Source organism: Arachis hypogaea, chromosome 1 (assembly GCF_003086295.3).
Source record: "Arachis hypogaea cultivar Tifrunner chromosome 1, arahy.Tifrunner.gnm2.J5K5, whole genome shotgun sequence".
Classification (NCBI taxonomy): domain Eukaryota; kingdom Viridiplantae; phylum Streptophyta; class Magnoliopsida; order Fabales; family Fabaceae; genus Arachis; species Arachis hypogaea.
The window spans coordinates 108,043,780-108,070,589 of NC_092036.1; the positions used below are offsets into that span (position 1 = coordinate 108,043,780).

The 26,810-nt window shown below is 34.1% G+C and overlaps 1 protein-coding gene across 6 annotated transcripts; it reads right to left on the reverse strand.

The window, feature by feature from the left end:
- Positions 1-1,130: 1,130 nt before the first annotated feature.
- On the reverse strand, positions 1,131-18,196 carry LOC112708457 (uncharacterized). Of its 6 annotated transcripts, none has more exons than XM_025760611.3 (5): positions 17,879-18,196; positions 17,608-17,706; positions 17,160-17,313; positions 15,032-15,129; positions 12,318-14,019 (listed from the first exon to the last, which is right to left on the reverse strand). In XM_025760611.3, exon 5 carries the CDS (start codon positions 13,966-13,968, stop codon positions 12,724-12,726), a length of 1,245 nt encoding a protein of 414 aa, XP_025616396.1. In that variant the 5' UTR covers positions 13,969-14,019; positions 15,032-15,129; positions 17,160-17,313; positions 17,608-17,706; positions 17,879-18,196; the 3' UTR covers positions 12,318-12,723. The 6 variants fall into 6 exon arrangements, 4 of the variants coding, with proteins under 4 accessions (XP_025616396.1, XP_025616404.1, XP_072058439.1 ...); XM_025760619.2 differs by having other exon boundaries at positions 17,160-17,343; XM_072202338.1 differs by having other exon boundaries at positions 15,032-15,142; positions 17,160-17,343.
- Positions 18,197-26,810: the final 8,614 nt, after the last annotated feature.

Sequence of the window (26,810 nt, forward strand, 5' to 3'; positions counted from 1 at the left end):
AGTGAAAGGGTCGTAACCCCCCAATATAGGCTTTAGTTAAGGATTGATTGATTTTATTAATTGAGAAAAAATATAAAAATATATAAGATTTACATTTTTAATGTATTTATTATATATTTATTTAAAATAAAAATTTAAAATTTAATTATAATTTTAATATATACTTTTTGGAACATTTTTTAATTAAACATCTTTTCTTCTATTCTATTATATAAAAAAAAATAAAAATTAGATTTTTATATTTAGTAATGGAGTTAACGTGACATGCTTTTGAGAGTATTTTTTGATTTATTTCTTTTAACTCGTTAAATTCAATTCATTACGATAAATTAATTAATCAACTAATTAATTTAATTAGATATTTAAGTATTACACAATTTATTATAATTTATATTAATAAATTATTATTAATTACTTTAATTTATTACTTTATAATAAGGCGCATACCAAAATAGATGATTTATTACTTATTATAATTAAATGTAATAAAATAATAAATATATATTAATTTAATTAAAAAAATTACTGTTTTCTGTATAATTTATTATAAATGTTTTTAACTAAAATTAATAGTTAAAAATTATTAATTATTATTAAATTATCAACTGTATGTCGATCATATTACTACATATACATAATTAATAACCATGGCATTTAGTAGCAAAAAAAATATATTATGATGATATTAATAAAAATAAAAAAATATTCAAAGACAAAATATTAATAATATTATATGAATATAAGAGATTAATTTATATAAAATATATATTTATATTATCGTCATTAAAAATTTTAAATATTATTATAAAATTTTAGATATTTATTATTTTATTATTTTAAATTATACATTATATTGTATATTTAAAAAGTTTCATTTTTTTAAATAAATGTGACATTATATATGTAGCATCCTACTATACTAAACTTTACGTTTAAGTCATAAAACAGAGGTGGTGTGGTATTACGACCTCTAAAATAAAATGAGTACATATAATAGTAGAGGAATTACAATATACTAGGAGCCTTAAAGAATAGAGGAAATAAAAATCGTGAAATAAAAGCGCAACGTTCAAGGAACGAGTTAACTTGCGTATTAGAAAAAAATCATAACTATTAAACATAAGATAACAGAAGTAAGAACAGAGTGCCAAAGATATAAAATAACAAGCTCCTAACTCAGTCTGCAAAGTCAAGACTGGCCAGAGAATATTTACACATATATACATACATATCTAAAACCCAAAAGTACATATACACAATCTTACCTCTCCGTAAACCTCTAAGAGGATAAAAAAGAACAAGTTATGCGGAGAGAAAACTAAGTACATATACATCATAGCATCACAAAATAACCTAGTAACCACTCCACTTCAAGAGTCCAGACGCCTAACGAGATGCCTCTCGACCTACATCTGAAAAATAACAATATAGTATGGAATGAGAACTAGAGGTTCTCAGTATGGTAAAAGGTGTCACACACATAATATATAAGGCCTTGGGAATGTCAGAGGCAATCTTAGAACGCCGACTCTCAGATTATAGAGCTTAAAGTATTAAACAAAAGGCATAAAAGGTGGTTTTCTAAGAATATTTAAACCTAACTTAACTTAACCTTATATCTATGTCTCATACTGCCATTTCTCCATACCTCCAACTTCATTATGCATTTTCACATACAAATAAACAGATAAAGGCAAGCACAAGAAAGTTACAATTACTGCAGGTAACCAATACACATTTAACATGGCAAGTACATCTAGGCACACCCAATTAAAGCACAAGCAAGTAGTTCAAGTAATATGCATATGATGCATGCCTGTTCTATGCCTGATGAAACTCATCTGTTGGTTATCCAGCTAACCCGACAAGTCTGAATTGAATTTAGACTGTCCCCCGACGTGCATCCCCAAGAGTCTATGCATAGTTGCTCAATGGGGGTAACATTCCCGGGAATTTATATAGTGCCCAGTCACACTTACGTCGTAGGGTCAACAGAGTATCGAGTTTTCAACCTGGTACACGTGGTGGTAAGCCACGACACTTAATCCAGGGAATCTCGTATCTCAGATTATTCAAATTCATAAGCTATATAAATAATTCAATTATAATTCATCAACATCCACGTCATTCTCAATCGCATCTCATTCGTCATCATACATCAATCATATTCAATCCTTATCCTTCATTATCACATCTCCCATTACGTCCATCAATAGTTCCAATTCAAAACATAATTCATTCTTTTCTAAATGAATCAAACTTAAAATATGCTCATTTTCTCAATAACTTAAAATCAAACCATATAACCTTTGAATATAAATCTTTTTAAATAATCATATAAAAATCTCTAATTTTTATAAAATTTTGGCAACATCTCCTCTAAAATTCAGACTTTGCCACCATTTTCAGGTTTAACATACCCTTCCTCATCATCATAACAATCACCATAATAAATCTACCTCAAATCAACAATTATACTCATACAATATTCAAATCCAACAACCGAAATTCAACTAAAAGCCATAATTCACAAATCTTAGGCTTTTAACACAAAATACCTCCACAATAGTTATACCTCAAATCAATAATTCATCAAATCACCAGTTAACCAACAAGCACCAAACCAACCATGTCCATCAACAGGATACTAAGTATTAAATATACACATACAATCCAACTTATCCTATGGTCATCTAACCTAAGTTTTCACAGAATATTATATATTAAATGTAAGAAACATAAACCATATCTTAGCCGATTTTCACGTAGCGACCAAAGCAATTTAATTAAAACCAAGACAGCCCCTCTAAAGCTCAATAAATTCTAGGCTCATCTTCCTCCAAGTTCCAATATTCACAATTTTAAACTCCAATTATTTATTCACAACCTAATACACATTTATAATACATATATACCCAATTTAATACTCAAATCTCAAATTCAATAAAATTAAAATAGAATTATAATTTTCTTACCTTACCCAAACTTCACATAAGTAAGAGTGAACGTTTCTCTCAAGCTAATTGGATCCTAAAACATCAAACAACAAAGAAATTCAATACCTTCACTTAATTTTTCAAAAATTGGGGAAGAAGAGGCTAAGGTGAAATAGAAAGTTACCTATAAAATTACTTTGGTAAAAACGTAGAAGTCGACGCAACGAACGCGTGGCCACAAATGGTGCGACAATCGGAACTCGAACGAAGAAGTTACGAGAAATTGGAGTTCACCGTAAGGTTACGGGAATTTTCTTCTTTCTCTTCTCCCTGCTATTAGCTTCACCGTGCTTCTAAAAATGAGGAAGAAAAACCCGTAAGTCACTTAAATATGCGAGTCCAGTTGGGCCCACGGGTTCGGTTCAATCGGTTCGGCTCATTCGGTCTAATCTTAGACCAATTTTTTTAAAATTAGTGTCAAAATTCTCGTTTCGATGAACTCTATCCTAATTTGATATAATATTCGTGTTTCTAATCTTTCTTATTAAAAACTAATTTATTGACTAATTATTTACTAATTTAACCGAAATTTACAATATACTTTTTTAGATATAAAGGGATAATGAAGTTGAAATGAGTAACAAAATTGATTATATAATAAGATACAAATTTTTTAATTTTTTAGCATAATTGACAAATTTTTAGTTTCAAAATAAATTTTTACTTTATTTTTTATTTTTTATTTGATTTTTTTATAATTTTTCTTGATTTTCTTAATTAATTATGATTGTAATAATTCATCACAAATTTGTGTTTTGTAGAAAAAATTTGTCAATCATAAAATATAGAAGACTTAACAAAAAAATTTAAAAAATGTTGATTATTAATCACAAAATAAAAAATTATGAACTGTGCTTTAATTATGTTGTAAAATACGAATTGTGACTATTTAAAATTAGTTTTTTATCATTAATGTTAACTTAAATTATAATAAGATAAAAAATAAAAATTGTATATAATAATTTAATTTAATTATTTATAATACCAAAATTATTCTTTATTATATCCCATTTATTTTTATTTATTGGTGATATTTAATTATCTATTTTAAATAAAAATTTGAATTGATTGAATTTTTTTTCAATTGGTAATATAATTATTGTGACATTTGCTTTATTCAGTAATATTTTTTAATTTATTTAACCTTGATTAATCATCTTTTTCTTATTTTATGCTAATTAAAGTTAATAAATTTTAGTTATTTTAATTCTGGCAACTTTTTATTTTAATAATATATTTTAATTAATGCATTAATATAATTTTAATATTTATATGTCATTAATAATATAATCTCATTTTAAAATGACGTTTTATCCCCAATATATATATGTCTAATTGTAGAAAATTTACTATTTTTTTATATGATTAAATTAGACATATTTATATTCAATTTATTTGATTACTTAATTAAAATTAATTATATTAAAAGATCAGATTAAGATTATGGTAGACTAATTATATTATTATTAATTATATTAAAAGATTAAGATTATGATGGATTATTATTATTTTATTAATTTTTATTTTGGATATTAGTTTCTTTAAACAAGATAAAAGACGAATTTTTAGTAAATGATATGATTATGTATGTTAAAAAAGAAAATGCTTTAAAATTTATTTCAGATGGTAAATTGATAATTTTAATTATATAAAATATCGTAGAACAAATTCAAAAATACCAAAATTTTAAAGTATGTAGTTTAATGTTAATTTTTATATAATATAATTATTAATTTTGACCTATATGCTATAAATTATATTTTGTTAACTTTTTATTATGTTATATTTTAATTTATTTTATATTTAATTTAACCTCTCTCTTATAAAATTTCCGGATCCGCCATTGTGTATTATATATAAATATTTGTTTGTTATATTAATAAATTTGTGTTATATACAAAAATTTATGTGCTATATTTTAAAAATTTGTGTGTCATATCAATAAGTTTTTATACTTTCTTACAAAAACTTATGTGATGCAAAAAGCGAAAAGAAAAAATAATACACATATTCGATATATGTCCACATTTTTTCGGAAATTATTTTCTTTATGGATGCTGTGTTGGTGAATTGGCCGGATATTGGCCAAGGAGGGGAATTACCGGAGGATGGAGCTCACCCTCAACACGCCGGGGGCGTGGTGGCTGAGCGGGAGAAACAGTTGGCAGCACGCCAGGGGCGTGGTGGCTGAGGTGGAAAGCCAGGTGACAGCACACCGGGGGCGTGGTGGCTGAGGTGGCAGCACGCCAGGGGCGTGGTGAGTCATCACACCAAGGGCGTGGTACGTCAGGCATGGCAGAGTTGCGCGGAGTCCCAAAGCACCTGCTGCACCACGCGGGGGACGTGTTGCAGCCCTGCTTGCATGCAGGAGACAGCCCCCCACCCCGGGAACCAGCGCTACCATTGCTCCATGTATATATATGCATGTCGTTGGGCTTCTTCTCCTCCTATTCATAGAATCATAGTGTTTGAGCTGAAAGAAAAGAAATACACGGGAGAAGGAGAGAAAGAAGTGAGTTGGGTAGTATTAGTGAGGAGGGTATAGTGAGTAGTAGTGAATAGTGGTGAGTTAAGTTTATACGTGAAAATAAAAAGAATATTAGTTTAAAGGATTAAAAAAAAATGGTATGTAATTATCTAGCGCCTGAAGAACATATTATCAACTATTTGGATCATCCTATTTATGTAAGTAAATATTTTTTTTGATGTATTTAAATTATTTTATTTTTTATGTATTTTTTTTATGATACATATATATTTTGGTGTTGAGAATATTATTCTGTATATTTTTAAATATTTTAAGAATATAATAATATTTTTTATAAAATAAACGTTAATAATAATAATAATAATAATAATAATAATAATAATAATATGTTTAGTAAATAAACCCTAAATTATATTATACTGTATCGTTATTAAAAAATTTAGTAAGTAAATATTATAATAAATTAAATATGTAAAATGTATAAAAAATAATAATATATTATATAATAGTATGAAAGGTTAATATTATTATCGTATAATATATATTATTATATTATTGTTATCGTATAATATATATAACGTTAATATATATAATAATATTGTTATCGTATAATATATATATATATATATATATATATATATATATATATATATATATATATATATATATAAAAGATTATTATTTTTATAATAATAATATTATATTATATAATAATATTATATTATTTAATATTGTTCTCGTATAAATATGTGAATGTATATTATAATATGATAAGGATTATTATTTAATTAATGTAACATGTAATTTTGTTAATGCAGCCTAACAGGAATTTGTTGGTGCGTAAACTGGATCCACCACAGACGTGGAATCCGATGGTGGAGAATCACTTACGCGCCACGGGATTCTACCACGTCTCCAGAATTGGAGTCATAAGAGGATTTCACCCCATGTTAGCTGCTCTGGTTGAAAGGTGGAGGTCTGAAACCCATAGCTTTGTATTGCCAATCGGTGAGGTTACAGTGACATTAGAGGATGTCGCTCATATATTCGGCCTACCCATTGATGGAGAGCCTGTCAGTGGATGGACAGATAGTAGTAGCGAGTTTGTTCAAAGTCAGGGCATAGCGATATTCGGTCGTGAGCCATCAGTCAGTCATAATGCGAAGTCCTATATAAAATTGGCTTGGGTTCGACGTATTAGAGATGCAGAGTCGTTGGATACTGAGGAGTCCATCAGGAGATACGTCAGATGTCATATCTTATGTTTGTTAGGGTCGACCCTATTGACGGACAAGTCAACCGCATATGTCCATGCGAAGTATTTACCATTGCTTCGCGATTTCGAGCAGATCCATACTTACAGTTGGGGGTCAACTTGTCTCGCTCATCTTTACAGAGCACTATGCCGTGCATCACGATATGATACTAAGGAGATGGATGGCCCTCTGAATCTATTGTTTGTTTGGGCATGAGAGCGAATGCCGTGTCTTGCTCCCGTACCGAGACAAACCCTTCCACCCGCCGAGATACCAGTTGCCAGGAGGTAATAAGTCTTATTTTAGTCGTGTGTTATATTCATGATGCATGTTTGACTTATGGTGTTTTATTTAAATTTTTTCGATTAATAATGTGTCAGGTGGAGTCATTCGGAACGGACTACAGCGTGGTTATCCAAGACCGTAGAGACATTCAGGCATGACATAGACTACATGGAAGAGGTAAATAGTTATATTTTAGCTGTTCCGTTTTTCAATCCATTATTGTTAGAGTTCTAATATGCCAATAATACTGTGGCAATTTGAGTGGCGGCCGTATCACGGATTGATCGTTCCGGACGAGTTATATCCCCATCTTGAGGTGTGTGACATCGTTGCTCCGTTGTTGTCATTCGAGTGTGTCGAGTGGCACCCTGCGGACCGAGTGATGCGTCAGTATGAATATGCACAACCTCCTCTGCGGGCAGTAAGAGATATTCCAGTTGATCAGCATTGCGTCGTTCTACGTGGAGTGCAGCTACATGACTGGACAGTTTTGCATGGGGCATGGATAGGGGAGTGGGCCAACAGGCGACACAGTCGATTGCGGGATCGGCACTCCCTTCCGACCTGGGATTTTTTCCCGACGGTAGAGTATCAGGTTTGGTACGTACGCTCCTATGGACATCTGTTGAGATTGACGGCCTACGTTCCTCATCATCCACAGCCACCTGCCCCATAGCCACCTCCCCCACAGCCACCTGCCCCACAGCATGCAGTGTTTGAGCCGATTCCTTATTATATACCACAGCCACCGGCCTACAGTCATGGTAGCCATCACTCTCAGGCCAGTCACCACTCTCAGCACAGCCACCATTCTCAGCACTCTGAGCACAACCCCCACGCTCAGAGCAGCCACCATTCTCAGCACAGTGACCACGGTCCATCCGGCCATCATCATGATCCCATACTTACCATTCCTTCCGGTACAGATTGGTTTGACTTCTCCAGCGGCGGAGAGGCTGGTTTGGGTGGCTGGTCAGATTTTAGTGGTATCCCTTCACTGTCGGTGTCAGCTGATCCACGTAGGGCATCAGTAGATATGGCTCATGGTTTGCAGGGTCGTCCTTCCGACCGCACGTCAGGGAGTGCATCATGTGATAGTGGTTTTATGCATCGTCAGCGGGCATACACAGTTGTTGACACGTTCAACCCCGGATCATCCGCTCCGACAGATGCAGCTGGTTCGGCCGCTCCGACAGATGCAGGTGGGTCGGCCGCTCCTACAGAGGCAGGTGGTTCGGGAGCTCCGGGGGTGGATGACTCAGTTCGAGGTCACCCATATGACCTACGGACGGAGCGAAATCCACCTGATAAGTATACTCCATCGCGGTTCAGTCTGGACATTATGGGTAAGGGACTGAGGTACTTTGGTGGAAAGAAGTGAGCTTCGGTTTAGGTTATCTAGATTTTATTTTCAGAGTTAAGTTAATGTAATTCGTGTTTAATGTTTGCTTTGTTAACTTATGTAACCTGTAGTTCCCTTTTTTGTATATTAACTTAAGGAAATCAGTTAATGACAATATTAAGCAGACATTTAGATATCAATGGATAGACTTCATTTGAAAAATACAAATAAAAAAGTACAAACACGTCTGATAATAAAAGCACTAACTGACGAAATGCAAATTAAAAAGTACAAACATGAGTAAACTAAACTATGAACCAGCACCACTCGGTCCAGCACGCTGCGGACACCTACTCCGACTATGACCCTGAGCACCACAGAGACGGCATATCCGAGGACCACGCATGTCACGTGAGTCCATTTCATTCAGGTATCGGGTCAGTTTGGGCCTGCCTTTAGACATTCGCCTCAGTGCGGGATTAGCGACCAATGTGGGTCCCTCATAAGCAGGCCATGTCTCAGGATCTCCTAATGGTGTGAACTCAAACCTATAAACCTTACGAACTTCCATCTACTTGTACACATCATGCACATACAACTGCCAATCAAGCCGCTGGTTAGCACAGCAAGCAATAACATGGCGATATGGTATTCGTTCAACCTGAAAGTGCCCACAGTCACACGTCCGTCGCGCTAGATCAACAACTAACACCTTTCTAGTAGTCATTTCGCACACCTCAAACACCTCATTTCTTCTATCAAAGCGATGCACAACTATATTCCCAGCCTGTTGCATACTTGCTTCTATCCGCTGTTGCGCAAATGCGGAGTATGTAAATCCAGCACGCTTGCGTTCGTGAGTCTCCGCACTCTTCCGCGTAAAGAGTTCATTTAACCTATAATATGTTGCTCGGACCAGCGCCAACACAGGTAGATTACGGGCACCCTTCAACACTGAGTTAATACACTCCACAAGGTTTGTTGTCATATGGCCCCATCGATGTCCCTCGTCGAATGCCAATACCCAATGTCTGAGTCCGATGGCATCGCACCACCTGGCATATGCCTCGCCTCGCTCTTCCAACCTCTTATAGTTGATATTGTACTCCCCGTTCTTGAATACCCTATATTGACAACAAGCTTCTGCAAGTGAGGGACTTTGAATGCCCTTAAGAAGTTACTGCCGATGTGTCTTATACAAAACATCCACCATGCTCTTGGAGGTTGCCAGTCACCACCGGAACGATTAACTGCTGCCCGTATTGACTCATGCCGGTCTGAGATCATACCCACACCGTCTTTTCAAACAACATACGTTCGCAGATTCCTGAGAAAGAAGTGCCACGCATCAGCTGTCTCACCTTCCACTAAGGCAAAGGCGATAGGCACAATGTTCTGGTTCCCATCTTGTGCAACAGCGACTAGAAGTGTACCTTTGTATTTTTCGTATAGGTGTGTGCCGTCAACCTGAACCAGGGGCTTGCAATGCCTGAATGCCCTAATGCATGGATTGAAACTCCAAAATACACGATGAAGTATTTTTACACCTTGTGCCTCCTCATTCCCGAAGTAGAGTGGTCGTGTTTCTATTTGGACAACTGAACCAGGAATCTTCTGCACCATGACCGAGAGCCACCACGGCAATGCTTGGTAAGATTCCTCCCAATCACCGAAAAAGATGGCAACTGACTTCTGCTTTGCCAACCAAGCCTTTCGATAACTGATGGTATAGTTGAACCTTGACTGGACTTCCGCAATTATAGATTTCACCTTGATGGACGGGTCCGTCTCGACCAACGGCCTTATAGCCTCAGCAACTGTATCTGAGTCCAACTTGGAATGATCTTGTGAAATCGTTCCGATGGTGCACGTGTGCCTACCGTTGTATCTGCGTATCTCCCAACAACCTTTTCTCCGTATCAAGCTGGCTCGGATAAGCCAGTCACATCCACGCCCGTACATCTTACATTTTGCATAGAACGTCTGTGGCTCAGACTCAAACACATCATAGTCAACTCCTCTAGATATAGTGAAACTTTTAATTGCTGCAACGACCGACTTTCTAGAACTGTATTCGGAACTCTCCGTCCTCAGGATCAGCAATACCTACAGAAAGCCGAAATCATCGTGTATTGCACACTCAAAGGTATAAAGTAACAAAAACTTCTTATTTAGTCAACACGTACCTCTGTTTGCATATTCCGAAAACTCGGGGGCATGCATGGCATCGAGATCCAACTCACACATAAAAGGTGGAACGCCCATCGGGGGACGAACCACTACATTCTCCACTGCTGCCTCAACTCCCACATTACCATCCTCATCTTCATCGTCGGCTTCATAAGTGGTTTCGAAGTCCTCTTCGCTGTCACTATTCATTCCTTCGTACACTGCAGCTATATCATCATTTACATCTATATCATTTTGGACCGCTACTGCCTCTACAGCTTCAAACTCAACGTACAACTCAATCTGTGGGTGTCTCATATAAGTCTGCCGGTGAATTTGAAACATATTCTGCATACTCGCTTCATCCGTGATCGGAATGGTATCAAGCTGTATTAGGCCACCAAAAATCACAACCGGATTCCGGTACAGAATTCTGCTCACTCTCATTAACGTACCATTCTCCATGCTTTGACATAGGCCGTTCTGCAGCTCTATTAACGTCATCGTGCATGGAACCACAAACGAAAACGAATTTTGTGACACAAACCTCACTCCCTCATGAGTATTACGTATTATCTCACCATTACGATACACCACCAAATTTGCGGTGTCCTCCATTACACCAACTACAGCATCAAAGAATCCTCACAACACACTCAAATCTCACTCACTCAGTATGGAAAACACTATCGAGCTCTACCTTATATAGAGCGGTGTACTTACCACGCCCCCCACGTGGTTCACACTTGGACCAATCACCGTTCGCCACGTCAGCACGCCACCTGCGTGCTGACGCAGCACGCCCCCCACGTGGTGCAGCAACTAGCCAACCAGATTTCGCCACGTCAACACGCCCCCTGCGTGCTGACTAAGCACGCCCCCTGCGTGCTGCCTAGGTGGCTCAACCACAGCTTGCCACCTAGCTTCCACGCCCCCCACGTGTTGTATGCACCACGTCCCCTGCGTGCTGTGCATTTCATCTGACACGTCCATCTCTGTGTAATACACACAGTTGCTCCATTTTTTCCCAATTCACCAAAATGTTTTCCATATTTAAATTAATCAGCCACATTTTTTTCGATGGAGTTACGCTAACCTTTGGTTGGAGTTAATTACAAAAAGATTTACATGTAACATCGCTCTTGTCATAATCAGAACTCAGCATAAGAGGGCCAGAGGAGTGACAATGACAAGAGATGAGCTCCTTTTCCAATAGAGAGCTAATCATCGGCTTAGTACAACAAAGCAATCGAAGAAGAAGGAAAATAACAAAATAAAAGGCTTATTGTGAGTTAGAATGATCTCTTATGAAGAGTATAATATAGTAAAATCTAATATTTAAAAAGTGTAACCTATACTAATTATTTTCCTAATCGCTCTAATATTTTTAATTAGAGCATAAATGGCAATACCACAGTAACCAAGAGGTGCTATGCTAAAAATGTATGGCCCAAAAATCCCATGTACGTAAAAGAGTAAAACTAGTATTAAAAGTCTAAAACAGGAAGGGTAGGAAGAAAATTACAAGATCATGCACAATGTCAATGCCTGGAGCAAACAAGGAGCTAATGGCCAACGTCCATGATCATATATATACTACACAAGAAGGAAAGAAAAGAAAATCCTTATGTAAAATTGGTTATATAAAGACCTACCAATGCTACAAGTGAAGTATGCTACAATCTAGACCAAACGATGAAGCCTAAAATTGTATTTCACAACTACTAAGGGATATGGCATACTCAACTAAGCTTTTTAGCCTTTCTTTCACAAATCGAAAGGGAAGTCATAAAACAATTACTTGTTTATTCAACTAGGAAAATGCTCCAAGCAATGCAATGGAGTGAGTCTAAAGCACAAGTTCTTGAAAGAACTTGTCTACTTGCCTAATCAACAAAAGTTGTTGAGTGATAAAACTCTGAACCACATCGGTACAATATGTTGGCCACTCTCTTCCCCGTAAAATCTTGAATTGCAGAGTTCTTCACCAACTTTACAATGGTTATATTTACTTCTGATGTAGTAATATAATTATCAAGCACTAGATTGAAATCCAAAAGGTTCCAAATATCCGAATAGATAGTAGAAGTTAATTGAAAATGAAAAAAGACATGATAAGTTGCAATGCTACTTTATCTTGGAATCAAATCATGACAACCCACAAGCAACTAACAACAACTATAAAAGTTACGGGGAAAATTCCGGTTCATAGCGGTGAAATCGTGCTCCCTGGATAGGCGGCCAAACAAAGGCGTGACGCATAAGAGACTCAACCACCTCCTCCGAGGAGTAGGCACTTTTACTATGGACAGTCACTTGCAAGAAATCTCGCTGCATGGGGGAGGCAGGAAGTTGCAATGCATCACTGAGCACGGAGAGTGTGAAAATGGATATGCAGAGTACAGGAATGTGCTGCTCCATTGTATAACCAAAGAGGAGTGCACACAGCTTCCCATGGCCAAGGTCAAGAATCCTTAATTTAATCGTATCCCATGCATTCAGCGTGGGTCTTATCCCCTCAAAACACTTATCAAGGTATTGAAACAATGCGACACGCCCATTCTGGTTAACCATAAAAGCAGTGACCCTTACACAAACCAAATCACCATTCTTAAATCCTTTTGGGAATTCTGGAGGTTCAGCATACGTGTGTGAAAGGGCAACACTGTAGTCGTTGTTGAGCCCTGGAACGGACACCGCAAATTGAGGTAAAAGAGTACGATACACGTCGCCCCACTTAGCACGTATTAAGCTGAATATATTGTAATCACCATCTGGCTTATCCGTCCAAGACTTGGTTACGGGGTTGAACAAAGTCCAATAGGACTGAGGGGTAAATAAGGAAGATGTCAACATGATCTTGTCGTGCAGGGCGATCATGTCGCAATAGATAGGATAACGACTTTCGCTCGGCGGAAAAGGAAGATCCGGGTGAAACATTTCCCAATCCTTGGTAGCGGCAGAAAGAACCATCAGTGTAGGTTGATGGCCTTCGAATCTGGAATCCACATAAAAGTAAACATCACCACAGCCGGAGATGTTTGTGACAAATGATGACTTAAAGGGTACGGATGGCTGATTAAGGGATTCCGTAGGCTTGATTTCTTTCTCCTCAAAATTGAATTCGTAAATTGGAAAGGAATGCCAGCTCCCCCTTGCCCAACTGCGCAACTCGCCCGGCGCCATATAGATCTTGGAGTCGAACTCAAAAGGACACAAATACTCTACTGGTAGTTTCAAATTGAAATAGAACTTTAGTGGAGATAAACAAGTCCAGTCCTTCACCTCTTCTTGTTTCTCCAGATTGCTTAACTTGATCACGAACATGTCTTCCGTTGTCATAAAGCAAAGGTACGATCCATCCATCTCTTTCCGCTCTACTTTCCTTCTTTTCGGTTGCGCACCGAATTCCGCCATCTCTCTCTCATCCATGCAACCGTAGTGCGGCGGCAGAGCAGTATAGGGGTACGATTAAATGAGGGCCTATTTATAAACGTACAACGATTACTGAAGAATCTATTGATTCTATTCGATCTATTTTATTTAGATTTATTATATAATTGTTTTTTTTAATTTATTTCTTTAACTCAATAGAAATAATTTATTATGGTAAAATAATTATATAAATTAATTAATTTAACTAAATATTTAAATATCACACAATTTATTATATGTTCTTTTTATATGTTCTTTTTATTTTAGTAAGTAAATATTAATTTTATTATAAAATTTAATTAATAAAATTTATTAAATATCTAAATTAAAATAATAGAATAATATAAAAAAATTATTTTAGTTGATATCTATTTTTGTAATTTTTTTATCTGGAAGTAATTTTGAATAATATAAGCTAAACAACTTTTATTTTACTATCATCTATTTTGATACAAAAATTGCCAAACATAAATCATTTAACAAAATTTTTTTTATCAAAATCTAGTTTACAAAATCAATTTTATGCAAACTCCCGTCTAATCCAGTATAAAAGTTCAATTGTTTAAAAGTTCAACAGATAGATTACTGATTTACCCAGTTAACCCGATCATAATTAAATAAAAATATAAAATTATAAAGATAAAAATAAAATAAAAAATTAAATGCATATTTTAAAAAAATTAATGATAATCAAATATCAATTCTTAAATATAATTTATAATGCAAAAATAGATAATAAATTAGTCACTAATACAAAATACTTTTTCAATTTAAATGAACTAGAGAAAATAGAAGATAACACAATCAATATCAATATGTTTATAATATGTTTATATATTATGTGTTTTTACTTGTTATGTTTGGTATTCATTTCAATTCATGATTAAAAGGATAAAAAAGAAAATAAAAATTCATTAATGGTTTATTATATATTTATTTTTTATCACACATATTACTCAGAATCAAGATGGCACAGTGGCAAGGGAGTGACGCTGCATCCTTGCCAACCCGTGTTCGAACCTCGTTGATAAAAATATACTCAGAACACCAAAATCCTTACCCTTAATACCTCTTTGACAGGTCAACCTTTTCAGATTTCACATTTACTCTTCTCAAGAGCTTCTCAAATTTTGCTTCAACTTCAGTGGTTCTTCCTCTCTGAAAAATACCTCTAACAAAGTAAGATCAGCACTTAAATACTAGATTTATAAGATGATGAATGACTTCTAAAATATCTCAGAACAAGTTCCTCTGACTATTAAGATCCTTTTTGGCAGAACCCTTGCCACGGGCCTCCACAAAAAGGTTTCTGTATTGATTTATAACCTTCCCTTTCAATCCTTGTGAATATATTAATTGGCCAACCTACATTGCTTCTCACTTCTTTGATCAATGGATGTTCTTATCAAACAAATAAGTAAGAAAAGAAAACAGTTATTTCTTAAAGGTGAACAAGCAAATAAAGGTGAAAGGACTTGGAAGAAGAGAGGGTGAGAAAGAGAGAGAGAGTCAGCACTCAGGAGCTATATAGAAGCTATTAGCTATATAGCTAGTGGTAGAAAAGAAAGATTAGAAAAAGAAAGATTAGGAAAAGAAAGAATTTCACAGTTATTTCTTAAAGGTGAACAAGCAAATAAAGGTGAAAGGACTTGGAAGAAGAGAGGGTGAGAAAGAGAGAGAGAGTCAGCACTCAGCAGCTATATAGAAGCTATTAGCTATATAGCTAGTGGTAGAAAAGAAAGATTAGAAAAAGAAAGATTAGGAAAAGAAAGAATTTCACATCTGATGAATGTATATATGTTAGGATACTGATGATGGCTTCAGTAGCTTTCTTGTCCACGTGAAATAAGCTAAACATTCCTTGGGGCCCGGAGACAAAGCTACTACTACTACTACCATTTCACATTTTTATATATCTATCTTAAGCATCAATTAACATACACAGATACATAGCAGAAAACAAGACACATTTCAAGCATATACTTGATTACATGTCTCTCTCAGTTTGGGTGATTTCAGCATAGTTATGCTGTACTTTCTCAATTGCTTGAAAATTGAGGGCAAAAGCTAATGAAGATGAAATTAAACCATGCTAGAAATCCATTAGTTAAGAAGAACATGAAAAGAAAAGCATGCTGCAAGAACCTTACAATAATAATTCACTGCTGCAATCTTGATATATATCTTACAGAAGCAGTGATAGATATCTATCATCATTATTAATTAGAACAATAATTGAAATAAAGTCTGAGCTACCTTTCAACTTGTTCTGCCTGATGTGCATTGTTTCGGCTCACTTGCCAGTTCATTTTATTATAATTAATTTGAAAAACTGTGAGGTTGCAAAAGAAGAACTTAACTATACACAAGAGTAGTCTTCTCCAGTGAAAAGTGAAGAAATAACTGTTAGAGCTAAGTTGGGAAAGGAAGAGGAGGGGGGATATCTACAATTGAAACAATTTATCTAGCAAGACTATATCAAATGAAACATATTTAGAAATCATGTCTCGATCATGTTAAGCAAACAAATAAAGTGGGAATCGATAATGAGGTGTGCAACTGTTGGGTGTTGACTTCACTTGACCATAGATTAGTAACAAGTGTCTCTTGCTGTAGACTTCAAATTCAGGCACCTTCATTCAAGACTTTAATTTGCATAATTCAGTGGACTTTACACTCATCAATCATGACACAGACAACACCTTTAGGAATACTTTTTCTATTCTAAATATATTTGGATTTGATTCTAAAATAAATATTTATTTAAAAATTAGCCAATAGAATTAATTATTTTTTTCATTAATAGTTCTTTTAAACAAAGAATGAAAAACAAAAGAAACAGTTAAATTCTCTTAGTGGCTAAATTGTTCATTCTATTGAATTTTGCATGGACCAAGTTATAGGACTTAAATTTTCTGCAAAAAATAATTCTTTAAAGTAAGGGTTAAAATCATATATGTATTGAGGAATTAAATTTATGTCTATTTTAAACATATTATTGAAGTCTAAATAGCTATTGGTACCAGCTAATTAAGATTAATGCTTCAACACCATGAGTTCAACGGAAGGCTATTTATCAAAAATAATGCATGGCTCAAATTTTGAATCAAGAGATTGAAGATTGTTGATGAATTTGTTTCTTGAAATCAATAAATCACAAGATAATACAAGATAGTATAAGAACATACCTTGGATCCTTGGAACCTAATTTTTTCGGGCTCTTCACAACATTAGCAAGTCTTGTTTTACTGAATTCGGTTTTGTCAGGAACTTAAAGACTATAATTTCATTAGTGCCTTCCATCCCATCATTAGTATTCTGAAGGGATCCGATGAGAAGTACCTAAGACGACAATGGCTTTTAACTTTAAGCCTTGATCATGAAGAAAGACAAGTTTGGTGAAAACAGAGCCTAATTTAGCAAAATATGCTGTATCATTCACTGAGGATTCACAACCTTATTAACCGAATGCCATGAAAGATATGTATATGAAAAAGATTTAGTTTAGGTTGACATGCTTTATCAGCTTCAGCATAATTACACACAAATGGGCCAATATTGAATATCTGCAGAACAATGTTACAAAACAACATGTGCATAACCCTACAATAAAATATAGAACCATCAATAAAGTACCTGTTTATGTTGTTCAGCTTGCAACCTACCAACTGTGCTTAGAAACCCGTCAACTGCATACTTAGCTCGCTCAATTCCGGCTTCAGCTATCGACATCACCTACATCATTCAAGAAGAACATTAACCAGTTCATGATGCCATCAAGGCACAAAAACATCAAAGGAATCAAGAGAAGAAATAACAAATAGCGCATTCAAAGAAATCTTGTTGAAGCATTTCATCGAACATGTTTAGTATGAACAATACAGTAGAAGAACAATTAAATACTCACTATCAGTGTTCAGTGGAGTTGGAAGAGAAGGAAAAAGTCGCCAAATGGGAAAGTAGGGTTCGCACACATAAAAGAGGGGAAGATAAAAGACGATGCGGGGGACGACGAACAGTGAAAGGCGAGGGCGAACCGCACCGGTGAACAGCGAACGCGAACTGCGACGCAGCGACGGTGAACAGCGAACGCAAACTGCCACGGTGAAGGTTATGGTGTTACTTTCTTGTTTCTCGTCTCTTCTCATCACACCTCAAATGGTAGCAATCAAGGTTTTGGAAGAAATGGAAAGTAAAAGGAAAAGTGGAGAGAGATATAAACTCCATTACTGCAGTAAAAAAAAATATATATATATTATGACACAAAAAAAAAAGTATTATAAGTGTCATAATGTTATTTATTAAAAATATCATACTGTTTTCTGTATAATTTATTATAAATGTTTTTAACTAAAATTAATAGTTAAAAGTTATTAATTATTATTAAATTATCAACTGTATGTCGATCATATTACTACATATACATAATTAATAACCATGGCATTTAGTAACAAAAAAAATATATTATGATGATATTAATAAAAATAAAAAAATATTCAAAGACGAAATATTAAGAATATTATATGAATAAGAGATTAATTTGTATAAAATATATATTTATATTATCGTCATTGAAAATTTTAAATATTATTATAAAATTTTAGATATTTATTATTTTATTATTTTAAATTATACATTATATCGTATATTTAAAAAGTTTCATTTTTTTAAATAAATGTGACATTATATTTGTAACACCCTACCACACTAAACTTTACGCTTAAGTCGTAAAACAGAGGTGGTGTGGTATTACGGCCTCTAAAATAAAATGAGTACATATAATAGTAGAGGAATTATAATATACTAGGAGCATTGAAGAATAGAGGAAATAAAAATAGCGAAATAAAAGCGCAATACTCAAGGAACGAGTTAACTTGCGTATTAGAAAAAAAATCATAACTATTAAACATAAGATAACAGAAGTAAGAACATAGTGCCAAAGATACAAAATAACAAGCTCCTAACTCAGCCTGCAAAGTCAAAACTGGCCGAAGAATATTTACACATATATACATACATATCCAAAACTCAAAAGTACATATACACAATCTTGCCTCTCCATAAACCTCTAAGAGAATAAAAAAGAACAAGTTATACGGAGAGAAAGCTAAGTACATATACATATACATCATAGCATCACAAAATAACCTAGTAACCACTCCACTTCAATCCAGACGCCTAACGAGATGTCTCTTGATCTACATCTGAAAAACAACAATATAGTATGGAATGAGAACTGGAGGTTCTCAATATGGTAAAGGTGTCACACATATAATATATAAGGCCCTAGGAATGCCAGAGTCAATCCTAGAATCCCGACTCTTAGATTATAGAGCTTAAAGTATTAAACAGAAGGCATAAAAGGTAGTTTTCTTAGAATATTTAAACCTAACTTAACTTAACCTTAAATCTATGTCTCATACTGCCATTCCTCCATACCTCCAACTCCATCATGCATTTTCACAGACAAATAAACAGATAAAGGCAAGCACAAGAATGTTACAATTACTGTAGATAACAAATACACATTTAACATGGCAAGTACATATAGGTACACCCAATTAAAGCACAAGCAAGTAGTTCAAGTAATATGCATATGATGCATGCCTGTCCTATGGCTGATGAAACTCATCTGTTGGTTATCCAGCCAACCCGACAAGTTTGAATTGAACTTATACTGTCCCCCGACGTGCATCCCCAAGAGTCTATGCATAGTTTTTTCTCAAATAATCAATATTGCTCAATGGGGGTAACATTTCCGGGAATTTATATAGTGCCCGGTCACACTTACGTCGTAGGGTCAACAGAGTATCGAGTTTTCAACCTGGTACACGTGGTGGCAAGCCACGACACTTAATCCAGAGAATCTCGTATCTCAGATTATTCAAATTCATAAGCTATATAAATAATTCAATTATAATTCATCAACATCATCATACATCAATCATATTCAATCCTTATCCTTCATTATCACATCTCCCATTACGTCCATCAGTAGTTTCAATTCAAAACATAATTCATTCTTTTCTAAATGAATCAAACTTAAAATATGCTCATTTTCTCAATAACTTAAAATCAAACCATATAATCTTTGAATATAAATCTTTTTAAATAATCATATAAAAATCTCTAATTTTTATAAAATTTCGGCAACATCTCTTCTAAAATTCGGACTTTGCCACCATTTTCGGGTTCAACATACCCTTCCTCATCATCATAACAATCACCATAATAAATCTACCTCAAATCAACAATTATACTCATACAATATTCAAATCCAACAACAGAAATTCAACTAAGAGTCATAGTTCACAAATCCTAGACTTTTAACACAAAATACCTCCACAATAGTTATACCTCAAATCAATAATTCACCAAATCACCAGTTAATCAACAAGCACCAAACCAACCATGTTCATCAACAGAATACTAAGTATTAAATATACACATGCAATCCAACTTATCCTATGGTCATCTAACCTAAGTTTTTACAGAACATTATATATTAAATGTAAGAAACCTAAACCATACCTTAGCCGATTTTCACGTAGCGACCAAAGCAATTTAATTAAAACCAAGACAGCCCCTCTAAAGCTCAATAAATTCTAGGCTCATCTTCCTCCAAGTTTCAATATTCACAATTTCAAGTTCCAATTATTTATTCACAACCTAATACACATTTATAACACATATATACCCAATTTAATACTCAAATTTCAAATTCAATGAAATTAAAATAGAATTATGGTTTCCTCACCTTACCCAAACTTCACATAAGTAAGAGTGAACGTTTCTCTTAAGCTAATTGGATCCTAAAATATCAAACAACAAAGAAATTTAATACCTCCATTTAATTTTTCAAAAATTGGGGAAAAAGAGGCTAAGGTGAAATAGAAAGTTACCTATAAAATTGTTCCGGTAAAAACGTAGAGGTCGATGCGGTAAACGTATGGCCACAAATGGTGCGATAATCAGAACTCGGACAGAAAAGTTACGGGAGATTGGAGTTCACCGTAAGGTGACGGGAATTTTCTTCTTTCTCTTCTCCCTGCTATTACCTTCAGCGAGCTTCTAAAAATGAGGAAGAAAAGTCCGTAAGTCACTTAAATATGCGGGTCCGGTTGGGTCCACGAGCTCGGTTCAATCGGTTCGGTTTATTCAATCTAATCTTAGATTAATTTTTTTTTAAAATTAATGTCAAAATTCTTGTTTCGATGAGTTCTACCCTAATTTAATATAATATTTGTGTTTCTAATCTTCTTTATTAAAAACTAATTTATTGACTAATTATCTACTAATTTAACCGGGGTTTACAATATACTTTTTTGGATATAAAGGGATAATGAAGTTGAAATGAGTAACAAACTTGATTATATAATAAAATACAAATTTTTTGAATTTTTAGCATAATTGACAAATTTTTAGTTTCAAAATAAATTTTTACTCTACTTTTTATTTTTTATTTGATTTTTTTATAATTTTTTTTATTTTCTTAATTAATTATGATTGTAATAATTCATCACAAATTTGTGTTTTGCAGAAAAATATTTAACAAAAAAATTTAAAAAATATTGGTTATTAATCACAAAATAAAAAATTTAAAAAATATTGGTTATTAATCACAAAATAAAAAATTATGAACTGCGCTTTAATTATGTTGCAAAATACGAATTGTGACTATTTAAAATCAGTTTTTTTTTATCATTAATGTTAACTTAAATTATAATAAGGTAAAAAATAAAAATTGTATATAATAATTTAGTTTAATTATTTATAATACCAAAATTATTTTTTATTATGTCCCATTCATTTTTTTTATTGGTGATATTTATTTATCTATTTTAAATAAAAATTTGAATTGATTGAAATTTTTTTTCAATTGGTAATATAATTATTGTAACATTTGCTTTATTTAGTAATATTTTTTAATTTATTTAACCTTGATTAATCATCTCTTTCTTATTTTATGCTAATTAAAGTTAATAAATTTTAGTTATTTTAATTCTCGCAACTTTTTATTCTAATAATATATTTTAATTAATGCATTAATATAATTTTAATATTTATATGTCATTAATAATATAATCTCATTTTGAAATGGCGTTTTATCCCAATATATATATATGTCTAATTGTAGAAAATTTACTATTTTTTATACAATTAAATTAGACATATTTATATTCAATTTATTTGATTACTTAATTAAAATTAATTATATTAAAAAATCAGATTAAGATTATGGTAGACTAATTATATTGTTATTAATTATATTAAAAGATTAAGATTATGATGGATTATTATTATTTTATTAATTTTTATTTTGGATATTAGTTTCTTTAAACAAGATAAAAGACGAATTTTTAGTAGATGATATGATTATGTATGTTAAAAAAGAAAATGCTTCAAAATTTATTTCAGATGGTAAATTGATCATTTTAATTATATAAAATATCGCAGAACAAATTCAAAAATACCAAAATCTTAAAGTATGTAGTTGAATGTTAACTTTTATATAATATAATTATTAATTTTGACCTATATGCTATAAATTATATTTTGTTGACTTTTTATTATGTTATATTTTAATTTATTTTGTATTTAATTTGACCTTCCTCTTATAAAATTTCTGGATTCGCCACTCTGTACTATATATAAATATTTGTGTTATATTGATAAATTTGTGTTATATACAAAAATTTATGTGCTATATTTTAAAAATTTGTATGCCATATCAATAAATTTCTATACTTTCTTACAAAAACTTATGTGCTGCATGTTAGTAGTGTAACTGAGAAAGGGTAGCACTTGATATGATAAGTGTGTGTGTGACCCCTGTTTGTATATATAGTAGAGAAAACCTCTTGTACATAGACTTCTAATACAATTCCAAAAAGCATTTTCTCTTTTAGTTTCATTTCTCTCACTGAAAACCTAATATGGTATCAAGAGCCTCAAGATCAAGTTCTTGATCATGGCCTTCCTCATTTCTGCTTCATCCTCAACAAAACAACCTCTCATTCCCATCGCTGAAAAGCTTGATGACAACAATTTCAACACATGGCGCCATCAAGCATGGCTCACAATTCAGAGTCTTTCAATGGAGACTCATCTTGATTGGGCTAATGCTCCTAAGAGATTTGAACCGGTGACGAAGTCTCCGCCTGCAGCAGCATCAAAAGTTGATACAACAACCAAATCGATTCTGTAACAGAGACTTCCACGGATCTGCTACAAGAAACTGAAGCATTCAAGATCTGGAAGCAAGATGATCTCTCCCTTACCACATGGCTCATAGCTTCAATGACTACATCATACAAGAACAAGATTGTTCATTGTGCCCGCTTCTGTGATGCGTGGACCACCATCATCACCTACTTCTCCTCAACATCCAAGACAAGAATTCAAAGCTTGAAATCCCAATTAAAATGTGTCAAGAAAACAGGTACTGTTTATGATTATCTCTCCAAAATTCAAAAGCTAGTTGATTCCCTTTCTGCTATTGGGTACCAATTGGATGATGATGATCATATCCAAGCTATTACTGATGGATTGCCTGAGGATTATAGTGGTTACATAACTTCTATCATGTCCAGATTGGGCACTTTCTCTGTTAGTGAGGTAGAATCCTTTCTTCAAGCGTATGATGATATGCTTGATAGATTCAAGACTCCATCCTCATCAATTCCCGTGGCAAACTTCACACAAGCTTTCTTGCCGTCATCAACTAGAGGAATGGGTGCAAGACGAGGTCGTGGTGGCGGTAGATCCCAAAGGGGTGGTCGAAGCTCATGGCAACCTCCAAGAACAATCTGCCAAATTTGTGGCAGGGTAGATCATGCAGCATGGAGCTGCTACCATCGCTTTGATCAGCAGTTCCAACCAAACCCACCACGTCCCACTCCTCCACCACAATTTCCCTTTTCCAATACATGTCCTCCATCACCTTCTGCATCATTCCATCAGCCACAAGCATATATGTCTACAACATCCTCCATTGGAGACTCATCCTGGTATGTTGACTCAGGAGCATCGCATCATGTCACTGCCGACCCCAACAATTTGCTCTCTCATTCTCCAAGCAATCTTGATCATGAGCAACTTTTTGTAGGTAATGGTGCAGGTATTTCTATTCATAAATCTGGTTCCTCTTTTCTCGTTAATAAAAACAACAATCTTGGCTTTACATTGACAAACTTATTATATGTTCCAACAATCACACAAAACTTACTTAGTGTTTCGAAATTTGCTCAAGAAAATGGTGTTTTCTTTGAATTTTGGCCTTATCATTGTACCATTCGTGATCAGGTAACTCGGGCCCCTCTTCTTCAAGGAATCACTAAGAATGGCATCTATACATTTGATGATCTTTATGTGCCAAAATCAGTTTCTCTGTCTGAAACCCAATTACATAATAACTCTCATACTGCTACTACAAATTTTCCTTCTTCTTTAAATTTTCATTGTATTTCAAACAACTTTAAGCATAGTTTTAGCAATCAAAATGTTGTTTTAACAGCAACTTGTACAAGTGTTCATGATGTAGAAATTTGGCACAAACGATTGGGCCACACTTCAATGAATAATCTCTTTCGTGTTCTTAAACAATGTGATATTCCTTTACCTACAAAACCAGCTCATTCTAAAATTTGTGAAATCTGCTCTATTTCTAAGATTCATGCTTTACCTTTTAGTGATTCTAATACTACATATAATTTTCCTCTAGAGTTAATCTTTGTTGACATATGAGGACCATCTCCTATTGCATCTAGAAATGGTATGAAATATTACATTAGTTTTGTAGATGCATGTACTAAATATACATATATTTACTTGTTGACTAATAAGTCCCAAGCTCTTAATGCCCTTCAGAATTTTAAAAATCAAATGGAGATGATGACTGGACATAAATTAAAATCTTTGCAGACAGATAATGGAAGAGAATTTGTATCTGCTGCCTTCACTACCTTTTTAACTGATAATGGTATTAGACATAGACTCTCATGTCCATATACACATCAACAGCAGGGTAGTGTAGAGAGAAGACATAGAAGTATAGTTGAGATTGGTCTTTCATTATTGGCAACAGCATCTCTTCCCATACAATTTTGGGAAGATGCTTTTGCTACTGCTGTTCATATAATGAATAGACTACCTACTGTTGTTCTTGATTTTATGTCACCATTTGAAAAATTTCATAATCGAAAACCAGATTATAGTGCGTTAAAGGTGTTTGGGTGTACTTGTTTTCCATTTTTTCGACCATACAATAAGCATAAACTTGAATATCGCTCTGAGAAATATTTATTTTTAGGCTATGACACTAAATTTCATGGATATAAATGTATGAGTAAGTTTGGAAAAGTTTATATGTCTCGCCATGTGATCTTTGATGAGTTGAGTTTTCCCTATCATGATTTGTTTCAAAATTCTTTTGCTCACATTACTAACACTGAATCTGTTCCTAGCTATATTACTGATGCTTATTACAGCTTACCCTCCACATTAAAGCTACCAAATACTACCGTTACAAGTAACTCGTTCTCAAATCACACTCGAACTGGTGGAACAACTACACATTTGCAATCACCTACATCTACTAGCGTACAGGACACTAGTGTTACTCCTAACCCAGTTTTAGAGACTAATGTCTCTATGCATAGTGAGGCCACTGGTCAGGAACTTGATCCCCCTCTAAGTAAGGTTCCTCATCCAACCACCAATATACACAATATGGTAACAAGATCAAAGGCGGGTATACACAAGCCAAAGTCCTATATTACACATATTGATATTGATCTTAAACAACAAGTACCTACAACTGTTGCTCAAGCTATCCAAACCCCTCACTGGAAGGAGGCTATGGACGCTGAGCTTAAAGCACTAAGGCAATGCAATACTTGGTGTCTTGTGACTCCCCCACCGAATGCAACTAAGTGGGTTTTTGCCATTAAACGAAACACTAATGGTGAGGTTGTTCGTTATAAAGCTCGTCTTGTTGCCAAAGGTTTTCATCAAACCGAAGGCATAGACTATGAGCAGATATATAGCCCTGTGATAAAACCTTCTTCTGTTCGTGTTGTACTTACTCTGGCCATCACACAAGGATGGGTTCTACGTCAGTTTGATTTTAATAATGCTTTCTTACATGGAATTTTAATGGAACAGGTTTTTATGACTCAATCACAAGGCTATGAGGATAGCAATACTAACCTGGTATGCAAGCTGAATAGGGCCCTATATGGCCTGAAACAGGCGCCACGGGCATGGTACTTAACTTTGAAAGAAACATTGACAAAGTTTGGGTTTGAAAGTACTCGATCCGATATTTCCCTGTTTGTAAGGAAAAATACCAAATCAGTTGTATACATGTTAGTATATGTCGATGACATTGTTGTCACTGGAAATGATGCTAATGAAATTGATCTATTAATTAAGCAACTCAATACAATTTTCCCTCTTGAAGTTCTTGGTAATTTAAATTTTTTTCTTGGCATAGAATTTTCTTATTTGCAGGGAGGACGTGTACACCTATCTCAAAGAAAATATGCAATGGAAATTCTGAAAAAGGCCAACATGGAAACGGCAAATGCCTTGCCTACTCCCATGGTTGGGAATTTGAAACTCTATACAAATGATTCTGAACCTTGCTCTGATCCGAAGCTTTATCGTTCTATAGTAGGGGCTCTCCAATATTTGACTATAACAAGGCCTGATCTTGCATTTTCTGTGAATAGAGTTTCACAATTTATGCACAATCCCACTCTTAATCACTGGAAAGCAGTGAAGAGGATCTTGCGGTATTTGAAAGGGACGGTAAGTGATAGGATTATCTTTTCAAA